Source organism: Rhagoletis zephyria, unplaced genomic scaffold (genome assembly GCF_001687245.7).
Source record: "Rhagoletis zephyria isolate East Lansing unplaced genomic scaffold, Rhagoletis_zephyria_1.1 Rzeph_scaffold_15903, whole genome shotgun sequence".
Classification (NCBI taxonomy): domain Eukaryota; kingdom Metazoa; phylum Arthropoda; class Insecta; order Diptera; family Tephritidae; genus Rhagoletis; species Rhagoletis zephyria.
In genome coordinates, this window is record NW_016172969.1 from 1 (window position 1) to 12,435 (window position 12,435).

At 33.8% G+C, this 12,435-nt stretch overlaps 1 protein-coding gene across 1 annotated transcript; it reads right to left on the reverse strand.

Moving 5' to 3' along the window:
* Positions 1-4: 4 nt before the first annotated feature.
* LOC108379225 (uncharacterized) lies at positions 5-8,977 on the reverse strand (the record flags this gene model as incomplete). Its single annotated transcript, XM_017635553.1, has 4 exons — positions 8,886-8,977; positions 6,450-6,710; positions 494-580; positions 5-415 (listed from the first exon to the last, which is right to left on the reverse strand). Coding segments are annotated over exons 2-4 (583 nt in total), but the record flags the coding sequence as incomplete, so codon positions are not given.
* Positions 8,978-12,435: the final 3,458 nt, after the last annotated feature.

A 12,435-nucleotide genomic window follows, 5' to 3' on the forward strand; every position in this document is an offset into this window, starting at 1 on the left:
TGTTGTTGCTGTTGGTGCTTTTTCGCTGTGATTTGTGTAAATTTCGGCGTTGATTTCTTTTTACTCGCCGCAATGCCAGCGCTAGCGTCGTTGTTGTTGTTGCTATTCATATTCGAATGCATAGCTTTGGACCAATTCTCCAACCAACTGGCTGCTGTAGGCTCGGTTGATGTGATTGTGCTGACGGTGTCGTCAGTGGTGGTGCTACTGCTCAGCTGTTTGAGCGCCTCTTGTGCCTGCTTCCGCAGCAGATAGTCTCGATGCGCTTTGCTAATTTGTCTTTTATTGAAATTATTTTCCGAATCAGTATTCTCGCCGATCGGACGTGTATTTTTCTGTGGTCCTAATTCGAGTAGTACTTGAAAGTCGGCATGATTGCCGAGACGAAAGCCGAAGCCGAGGCGAGAGTCGGTACCTGAGGTGGGGTGAAAGTAGTGGGGTTAGCGGATTTTTTGAATAGACAACAAAGCAAATAGTGGGTGTGTTTAATTACCTTTTTTAATAGGTGGTATATTCGAATAGATTAACGATAGTATGGAGGGCAGCTCCTGTGGCACAACGAGTGGTTCGGCGCTGGGTACTGAAATAAAAAACATGTTTTTTTTATTGAACCAACAATATCTTGGTACAAGGAAGGTGAAAGAATAATGGAAAGAAGATAGACTACAACAGGGCCTCCCTCGATTTTATGCTTCTGATTACTTCAATGCCTCAATAAACTCGATTACCCATATAGTAATATTGTAACCTCTTAAATTTAGGGCTTGACTCGTAAACTTTTGTTTCCGCATATTTTGATTAACATTCCAGAAAATTACGCCCATTCGGAAGTGACTTGTACTGGCACCTCTATGGGGAAGGATAGGCGGAAAACAGCCTCTGAAACTGTCTTCATTTCTTGAAGGTTTCCAAGGGCTGGAGAGATGGCAAGATTGTTCGAAAAACTTTTTTATTCTAGCAAAAACGTCGTAGAAAAAAGCTATCTTATTCACCACTCGTGGTGAAAAGCTATTGTGAGAGAAAACAGTTCTATATCATTTAGCTCGCGTCATACAAATAGTCGCAATGGCCGAGTGGGCAAAGCTCAGGCGTGCCAATTGAGGAACGCGAGCTTGAGTCCTGACGCAGCGGATTTTTGTTGTTTTTCTTTTTTAAATGCCTTTTTATTTAATTTTTCAGATTTTCAATTTTACAGAATATATGTATGTACATATATATTTTTTAATTAAATTAAATTTTTAGAAACTAATTTTATGCATTTCTTTCTCTTTTTGATAAAATTTTATTCGTAACTAAATTTGTTTTAATGGTTTGGTTGTTATTGTTTTAAAGATTTTTTCTTTTTTTAATTTCATTTCATGTTTAAGAGCTCATTTTATTTTTTCATTGAAAAAAATTAATTTTATTCTTTTAGTAATTTTTTTTTTTAATTTTTAGATTTTATTGTATAAAAAAGAAAAACCTTTTTTTTATTTAATTTACTTTTTCGAAATTTATTTTATTTGTTATTCTTCTATCAATTTCATTTTATTTAATTTTTTTAGACTTTTATATTTTAAAAAGAAAAATATATATTTTTTATTTCATTTCATTTTTAGGATGTTAATAAATTGTTTAATTGTTCTTTTGTCCGTTTTTTATAAAATTATTTTTAATCTAATTTAATTTTTAAGTACTATTTCCTTCTTTTTTGATACATTTTTTTAATGTAATTTCTTTTCTATATTAATTTTTATTGTTTTAAAACAAAAATATGTATATATGTTTTTTAATTTAATTTAAGACCTCCTCGTTAGCAGATTTTTCAGTTTCAAGTCTTTCGAAAGATAGTAAAGGGCGTTTAAGATAGTTGCCAGAATTGACAATTGTCTTACGAAAGTTTGTGGTGAGTTGAAAGTTGACAGTTGCCAGAATTGCTCTGTAATATCGAGATTGAGGTGTCAAATTATAAGGCTAGGCCTGTAAATGTAAATTTTTTGGTATTTTTACTGCCGCGCGGTGTAATCAAAGCATTTACTTGTTTTCTTTGGTTATAAAAATTTTGTTAGCACAGATATTAATCAGCTCCCAGTTATGCAACAAACTTGATTTAGGGTGGATTTCTCAATGTCTAAATAAGCGCTATTAATCATATAATATTTTCAAGTTTATTAAACATATTGCTTTCAAGACAAATATGTATTCCAATTGAAGCAACATACTCTACCAACCAAAACTAATATTTAATTAAGACAAATTAAACCAAAGACCAAAATGCCACACCGGCATTCCAATGAAATGTTTGTAATTCCTCATCTAACGCACGCAGCGCAGCAGAGACAATTGTGGGGACAGTGGTGCTACATACTCTAATGTATGCACTTATGTACATATGTATGTAATTTAAATTATGTAATACAGTCGTAAAGTGAGTTGGGCTTGGCTTAATGGCAAGTCAACGCAAAGCGTTAAACAAAAAAAAAATTAACATTATCTTTTGGTAGGAAAATATAATAGGCTTGATTCCGTAGCTCTCGGACTAGTAAAAGTGTCAAATAACAAAAATCTGCTCACAGCGAGTACGGGATCGGTTTCAGGTAAAATCTGGTAAAAAATTTAAGTTCGGACCAGTCCTAATGTGTTCATGCGCTTGTTTGTTTTTTATCTCAATCAACTTTGTTTTAGTTTCTCGTTGGTTTTGGTGCGCTTATTCGTTTTAAATAAATACTTGGTTAATTGCATGTATGTAGTAATCGCTGGCATTTAAGAGTTTCAAATTTGCATTCCGCCTAAAGCTGAACGAACACCTTGAACATATTACTAGACAGACGCAATTCTTAAGAGTTTTTCTTAGATTTGAACTCCTACCTAATATTGACGTACAAACAGCTTATAAGTGGAACACTTGAAATTTTATGTAAATGCAATGAAATAAAATGAAAGAATAGCACTGAACTCAAACCTCTTCTTTCTCTATTACTATATTACGTACTACTGAACCCGCATAACGTTAAAACGCCAAAATTGAATTAAACATTTTAAACATTAAAAACCGAAAACCAATCTTCCAAACGTTACTCACGATTATCGCTTTTCTTTGTGCCAAATTTAATCTAAATCCGTCCGGCCGTTTCAGAGTGGAGAGAAGTTTCGCTTGGTGTTTGTTGATTTCTCTAATTTCAAATAACCCTATACCGATTTAAAAACAACTAAAACAAATAAATCGCTATTACTTCATTTTACATCTTATTTTTGGAATTTTAAAGAACGGTGCAGATCTTCTGACTCACAAAAAATGCCTTCGCGTTATATTTATTATATAATTGGCTAGATATGTCTTTTCGAATGGGTGGCTACCCCAATCAAATGTATTTTTAAAAGCTTTCATGAAACTTTTTCTTTTGACGCTCATATTTAAATATGCCATATATGTATGTATATTGTGTACAGTATACAATAAATAATACAAATTGTTTTTATTGCTTATATTTTTCGTTTAAAGTTTAAACTATATAAATATCATTAAATTTAAAATGCATATATGCATTTTCTTTTAATTTATTAGGTTGTCCAATTCAGCGGAATTTCTGTAATCGATCAAACTGTTCAACTAAACGAGTATCGGTTAATTAATTCCCCGGTTAATTGAAAATATGCAATTTTTAAAGTGCAATTAAGCGTAGAATACTGTAGTAAGTTAATTAGATTCGATTTTTCAAACAGCCGACAACCCTTTTCCAAAGTATTTTCAAACTAAAATCCTTTAAATCTCTTTCTTCTGACATTCGGATAAAATTTTTAATAAATTGATGAAATAAATTTAGTTCGATTTTTCAAATACGCGGCAACCCTCCTAAATATACTTTTGAAATAAGGCCTTTCTGAATCCATTTTGATTGATACACATCTTTTAATAATTCATTTAACTTATGAAAAAATGTGAATTTAACTGTGGCAACCGCCTTCAAATACATCGAAAGCCTTCGAAATGTTAAAATTGAAGATACATATCCTACCGCACTTTCGTTTGACACTTACATTTAAATATTTCATATAAGTACCACGTGCACAATTTAATTTAATTCGACTTTTCAAACACGTGGCAACCCTTGGCAAATATTTCCAAACCAAAACTCTCTAAAACCTTTTTCTTCTGAGACACCCAAGTTGGGATACATACATATTTAAATTTCCTAACTGGATTTAATATTTTAAACATGTGGAAACTCTCCTAAATATACATAGTTCTGAAATAAATCCATTCAAGCTCATTTCGTTTGATAAGCACATTTTAATAATTTCAGTTTAAATTGTAAACGGTGGCAACCACGAAAAAGATTCCTTCGTTTGACAACACCAAAATTTCAGTATTTCATATAACTTTCTATAATTTAATTGAAATCGAATTTTCAAACCGGCGGCAACCCTGTTCAAAATATTTTCAAATTTAAACCTTTTTAAATCTAAGCCTGAGCCCTTGAAGTGAAGAAGGCGGAGTGGCTCCACCGATGCTGAGCTTTCCTTTTGTGTTGATAGAGAGTACCCACTGGTTGGTTACCGCATCTCAAACTTGTTCTGCTCGCGTTTTGCGTACGGGAACGGAGGATTCGAGATTGAGTGTTGCCAGTAACTGTATTTCTCAGAAAAACGACCGTACCCCGTTCCACTTTCTTTTCTAAATATCTTAATAATAATTGGCAGTACAATTTCGAAAAATGTTGCATTTGATTTTCGGGTTTCGGTCTATTAGCTGAAGGTTTGAGCTCGAAACCATGACCTAGCACAATTCTTTCTGGATTACCTAGTGCAAATGAAATATTTTTGTAGAAACTACACCATCTCTATACCGCTAGAAAAAAAAGTAGAGATCTCTCGAAATGGTTTCAAACAAAAGAGGTTAAAACAATATACATACATACATTTCCAAATACTTTGCACCTTCCTCAAAGCATCCAATAATGATTTGACGATAAAATATCTACATACATACATATGTACATATCTACTTATAAATACCCATTCGAGTTTATTGACTTTACAGCCGAAACATAGGCGGGGAGGTCTTCTATCCAATTACGTTAATAGACTCAAGCGTATGGAATCAGCAGACAAAGCAAAAAAAGATGCTGCTTCAGTCAAATAAATAACATCAGCGTTGTTCAGGTAGTTAGTACGTGTGAATGTAGATAGTCTAAAGCAAAAAAAAAAATATATATTAGGAAAAAAAAATCACCAAACTAGTCGACCTTGACACAATGACGACACAGCAAAGCACTTTGAACGGCCAAAAGGCTAAAAGCCATTAAAAGCCAAGAAGCCAACGAGATCGACGACGACGACAGGCAGAGGGAGCGCTGAATGGTGTAGGCAAATACGAGCACAATAAGTATGTAGTAGGTTTGAAACCGGTTTTGCATTTGCTCAATAGTGATCGACTGCAGTGTGCGGGCTATTAAAAACAATTTTTGGGGAGTTTGCAACAATAGGACAGACTCTAAAGAGCGAAACGCTTAACACTAAAGCATATATGTATATATGAGTATTAATTTATAAAAAGTTATGCAGAGAGCGCAGGAGATTAAATGTGATAATAGAGACTGTCTACCAAATAAAGATACTTTCATACATACATACAGTGACTCGAACAAATGACCTAGCTTTTTTTTTAATATTCATAATATTTTTCGATCTAAATTTTTTTTTTGTTATTTTTCTGTAAAAATACCGTCTGAGCTTTAACCAAAACCATTTAAACCACAATTTCAAACTTCATGCAAAATTTAGGAAAATTCAACAAAGTTTCATCAAAATTTCAACTTGTTAATCTAAATCTTAAAACTATTTTTGAATACGCAGTTTTATGGCCCATAGAATTCTAATCTTATGAAGTGCAAGTTTCAACCGGATAACAAATCGCGTTGATTTTTGGATAATTTTTTTTTTTTTAGACTACTTTTCGGTTTTTTTTTTTTTAATATAACAAGTGCAACTTTCAATATCTAGCGCAAATTTTTTGAAATTTTCTTGCTAACACTTTACCGTGTTTTATTTCGCAAGAAATTCATGCTTTTATGGAAAAAGTGCAAAAATCCGTCACAAAAAAAAATTCAAAATCAACGCGATTTGTCAGCCGTTTGAAACTTGCTTTCATTAGACTTAAATTGTATGGGTTATAAAACTGCATACACAAAAATATTCTAAAGATTCGGAACAAAAAGTTGAAAATTTGTTAAATTATCCTAAATTTTGTATTAAGTTTGAAACTGTGATTTGGTTTTGGTTAAAGCCTGGGCGGTATTTTTATAGAAAAATAACAAAAAAAATTTAGCTCGAAAAAGATTGCGAATATTTAGAAAAAAAATCAACACGTGCTCATGTAGTTGAGTCACTGTATACACTTATTGTTCGCATACAAATAAACAAATACATCCATCCATAAACATTTGCAAATTGTATGTTGCAATACTTACAACAACAGCATATTAGCCATATACTAAAAGCAGCCGAAAATATAGCGCCTTTGTTGTGGAACAGCATTTTGAGTGGAGCATTCATCTGGGTCTGCGGGTCGGCTGGCTGTTTTGGGTAGCTGCAGCGGCATTTATGGCAATTTTCAGTATTTTTGCTAGCGTTGGTTGGCGTCGTTGGCGGCACTCACTGGTCGAGACCACTTGCAGCATTCAACAAGTAATCCAAGTTATGTTGCAAGCTGCAAGTGTTTGTAGTTGTAACTGCAAAAATAATAAATTTTGATGTTGAATTATTATTGCAAAAATCGAATTTGTATCGCAACGAAAATGAATTGCGATTTTTTATGCAACGTTGATTATGACTAGGGTGCTTTTTTTCGCGACTATTTTTTTCACTCGCACCATGAAATTTTGTGGGAAATACCTAAAAAAAAAAATCGCTGAAAATTTGAGCCCTTTATATTAATATTATGTGGTCGACCAAGGTGCAAAAATTTCTTTACTTTAATTTTAAGTTTGTTGCCTTAAATTTTTAGATTGGTGACAACACTATTAAAAAATGTTCCATAATCAAAGATTCCTTGAGTATCTTTCGTTTGATTCCAAATTTTTAATATATCTTAACAATCTAGTACCATTTTCTTAATAAAATTTTCGGAACAAAATTTGCGTTTAAAAGGCATATTCAGTTAAATTTTAAATTTAATTGAAATATATTTTGCAAACAGATGACAAACTTCTTCAAAAAATAAATATTTAAAAATTAAGCTATCTTAAAACACTTTATTTTGACACCCATGTCGTGTTATTTCATTTATCTTATCATATGAATTGATTTAAATTATTCAAACAGGTGGCAACTCTGTTTAGAAATATTTTACAAACAAATATTTTCCACTTTATTTTGACACCCATAGTGCAACATTTCATTTACCTTATCGATTTAATTGAATTAAACTTTTTAAACAGTTGGCAACCCTCTAAAAAAAGTTTTGAAAATTAGCTTTCTTAAGTTTCATACCTACTTTGTAATAATATATCATCAATTGAATTGAATTGAATTCGGTTAAAAAAAAGTTGGTTATGGATTAACGACTAAAATTAAAAGTTAGGTGGTTCGAAATCCAATTTAGAGCTATATTTCCATGGATTTTTTTGTTCATAATTGCCAGTAGAATACGTCAGTTGCCGAAACAAAGTTGAGACAAAATTTTACCCGCCCTACTTTGAAAGTTTTAAAACCATAATGATCTATTTTTGTATTTCTATTGAAGATTTTTATTTGACAATATTTACATACAATATTTATAAAGTACTATTGACGTTTTATTTTATTTTATTTTATAATTTTTATTTCGTATATTTGATTACTAATCGCGTTTTCTCATCGTTCACATTTTGAGTTGCTCATTCAGTTTTACTCATCGAAGTTATGCGTACACACAAATACATACATACGCACGCATGCGTACAAGGCCGTCGCTGTGAATGAGAAATGCAAACAAACCATTGCTGTTCAAGGCAACTAAGTAACTACACATTTGGTAAACACTCTCACTTTTCATAAACAATTTTTATTGTTATTTGTTTGTTGTTGTTTTCTTGTATTGATTTATGAAGTATTTTTGATTGGAGGTAAATTAAATTTAATTTATTTTTTATTTTTTTTTTTGTACACTTTATATATGTGCTGGTCACTAAAGTATGCAATCGCTACTGAACATTGCAAAAATAGTTTCACTCTACGTTTTTGAGCTGCGCTGAATACAAGTAGTTTTATTAAAGTGATTTTTTTATGAAATCTGGAGCATTTTTTTCATATTATTTTTCGCTCCAATATTTGCGTCATTTATCACATTTTGCACGTGTTTAACACATTTCGAAAAATTTCACTCGCTAGCTTCAAGCAAATTCCTTACTTTTATCAGTTGCATACTCTTTCGCTCACTCCAAAGCCTTGTTTGCTTATTTTTTTTTTTTGCTTTTGTGCACTTTTACAAAAATTTAATGTGCGCACATGCGCATTAAAATTCCAATGGGTTCGCAAAAAACAAAAAAAAAAAAACAAATATTGTCGCCCAATCGAGCCAAATGGAATGCAGGCCAGTGCGTCGCAAAAGCTGCGTAAAAAGCGCAAAAAACAAAAAAACAAACGAAAAATGAAAGTACAAAGAATTTACGCGCCGTTCGATAAAAGAAATTTGTTGTCTTTTTTCGATACAAAATTTCATAAAATTTTGGTGTTCATTTAATTATTTCACTCATAAATAAATAATTTGCAGCCATTCAGATATTGTTTGCTGTGGCACGGCGCTGCGTATACGCAACTTCTAAGAATTTACTTTTTAAAAAAATGCCGCTTTCTCATTTAATTTGGCATCTTGCACTTGTTTTATTACAACGTTTTATTTTTATTTATTTTTTTTCATCACTTACTCTTAATTGCTTCAGTTTTAAATTGTGTACAATTTCATGTACCCTCTACGCCACTATCTACTTAACATCTCTTTCGATACGCGTTCGCACATTGACTGAAATCGAAATTTTTAAATGCTCAACGTTCAACCAAAAAACCAAAATCGCATCGGCAATAACTGCAACAACAATGTGGGGAGATATATGTATTTATTTTTACTGCAACATTAAAAAGTCGTTGTTTTGTCGGTGTCCACTGTACAACAACAACAACAACAACAACAAACGCCGGAGCAGCGCCAACTTGACTCGGTTAGTGAGTTCAGCCAGCAACTCCAGTGTATCGTATATCACGTAATGCGGTTGCGCATGCGCATACTGAACAGTGGGTTAATTGTGCGAATATATGTAGATTTAAACAAAAATTGGTTAAACCGCTTTTGTTTCAAGCTTAGGCTGTGTTGCCATGTGTTCATTCTTATAATAATCATATATGTTTATGGTAGTAGATACGCACTGTTGCTCACTCAGCCAGCGGAAAAAAATTTCAAGAACTCTTTGTTAGATAATCCCATTATACCAGGATGGTAACTTAATATGCAGTATCAGGTCTGTGACTCGTCGAGAGGATGGAATGAATCTCTTGGATTGCTTGTTCGCATTTGACATTTTCCATAGGGAGCCTGAGGCTCCTCCACCTTCGAATGTGCTTTATTGTGTATCTTTTGGATGGACCAGGAAATGACTGTACACCATACAAGCTGCTTAGGGTGAGGGAGTTAGATAGATAGATAAATAGTTGAATAAAGCACTGCGACCAAGTAGGTGTATTGTGCTCTCAGCTCATCACAGTACCTCACCTAGCCCTAGAGGGTCTAGAAATTTAAGAATTCATAACGGGGGTAGAGAAAGTATGTGATCCTCTCTTGGCCATAAATGCCCTTGGCTGCTCTCTCTTCTACGTCCGACGGCCTCACATTCCAGAAGGAGGTATAATGGAGTCTCCTTGGTAGCGTCACAGAAGCGACATAGGTCACTAGACCAGATTCCTAATTTACGAAGTTAACTAGCTAACTACCTAACTACATCTCTTCGCGCTACTTCCAACGACTGCATTGGATTCTAGAAGTAGAGAACGTTGGGCTTATACTGTCGTATTTTAGTATATTCAGCGTGCGTATGTCTTATAAGCCTCAAATCTGTCGTTGGGAGAGTGATTAGGTTCTTAAATATCTTGGTGTTCAAACCGTTTGCATTCTGTCAATGGACTCTTCTAAGCATGCGTTCCTCTGCTCTTGACTCTTCCCTCATAGTAAGTATGTTGTCCTATGGCAAGACAAATTTCTGGTCCCAATGGTCTGGTCGTTGCTACTATTTTCGGTCAATCAGCCTTCTCGTTACCTAGTATGCTTTTATAATCCTGGATCTACAATATTTCCACTGAGCAGTACTCCCGTTAGGTGTTAAATTTCGCTACTCATTCATATAACTGGCGGAACTTTACTTTACGTTAATATAAGACTTTTAGTGCAGCTTTACTGTCGTTGTAAAAGGAGATAGAAGATTCAGGAGTACTTCTCCAAGGAGATGGTGATCATGGCGGTGGACTACCTGGTGTTTACTACCTTTGGTTTAGGTAAAGTCTGTTTACCTGCGCAGTCTAGGGGTTACCTTCACAAAATATCTTTTCATATTTACTCCGAACCGTGGGGCCGCGGGCTACCACTTGAATAACCAAAGAGCAAACTACTAACGCGTCTTTCAAAGCGCAGGTTGCCAAAGGAATACCTGTACCCACCCCTGCTGAAGGAAATTATGTTGTTGGTGGCCTGCATTAGCAGGTTTTTAGCCATCCTGCAATGTTACCGTGCTTAAGTATGGTGCCAGTCTTTTTTGGAAGTATGCATTCAGAGGCTACCAAAATTGAGATCAGAGACTCAGATCAAATATCTGTTGATCACTCTGAGCGGGCCGCATTAATTCGTTCATTTATGGTGATAACCTTTGCTTGGAAAAGGCTATACAAATCTTAAAATTTCTGCCATCCTACGTCGGATCATTTTTTACCTTAGAAGAAGAAGAAAAGAATGAATATCTTAAACTCCTATTAACCTCCATTTTACATACATAAATATATGCATACTTTTGATTATTTTTATGAGAGAATTAAAAGAAAAAAACCAAAACGCTCCACAGTGCACTTTACTGTCATTGTGCCGGCGCGAAATCCAAATGCAGATATATAAGTGCTCGTTATTACAGCAAAATATAGGCAGCCACTTCACTCTCAATTACTTACAGACAAGTTTTTGCTGCCACGTTTTTTTTTAGCCAATAACCACTCTTATGAATACACTTTGCAAGTTTTTTTACATCTTTTGTTTTCATTAGCCAACGCCGCGCGCATACTCTGAAATGACTGTTGCAACATCGCTAAACTGACAACAAACATGATTGCGGTCTACTCGTTGTATGTGGCTCTCCTCGATTCTATACTGCTCTCTTGCTCAATGCAGGTCTCCGATTTGATGTTTGGTTTAATTGCACTTTGCATTGATTGCCTTACTTTAAGCGGCTATTTGTTGCGACTGCTATTTTTTTTTGTTTTTAGTTTATGCTTCTTTGGGTGGGTTTTAATTATACTTTAGCAGTAACTTCAACTAGTATAAGCGAATGAACGAATATGTGCACATATGTATGTCATACTAGTTTTGCTTATATTACGTATTTATTAGCTGCTCGCCAAGTGAACTATGTTTTATATATTTAAGGCTTTTTCTTTGTTTTTTTTCTCTTAATAAATTTGCCATAGTACTATACACTAAATATGCTAGTTTTCGTATTCTTAACAGAAATATTCTATTCAGTCAAGTGGCTATTCTATTTCCAGAGATCGTTTTGGAGTACATGCATATTTTTTCTTCGGCCTTAATTTCCATATTTCAGAACAATTTTGTGACTAGTTCAGGACCATTTTGATGCTAGTTCAGGATTATTATCATTCATCATCATATTAGGATATCAGAATTTCATAGAAAATAGACGTTGGTACGTCGAATCGAACTTTGCATTGTAGGTTGAAAAAGAGTAATACCATGAATGAAGATAAAATGTAGCGGTTTTTGCTCAATCAATAAGTCGTATTCATAATACAATCATAACTTTCTGAAAAATTCCCGAAAGATACAAAATATGCAAACTTATCGGAACAAAACTCATTCAAAATTGATGTAGCAAACACAATATTTATCAGCAGGGATCATTTGAATTGCGAGTCGCTCCAAAATCAAGCCAGAATTGGAACTTGAAACTTTTAGCTCAAGCTCAATTTTAAAGCTCGTGAGTTAGTTTCTCTCAACTGATCGACCTAAAAGGTAGGTAAATATGTCGTCCAAGAAAAGACAGAATTCCTGAGACAATGAATTTGAAAATTGATTCAACAGCTGTCAACTCTCAAACTACGGAAAAGTCGTTCTAATTTTTCCCGTAAAATAAAGCCTCTCCGACCACTGTGCGGCGGCACGATTTCAAAATAAACAAGTAAGAAAGTCTAAGTTCGGGCGGAGCCGAA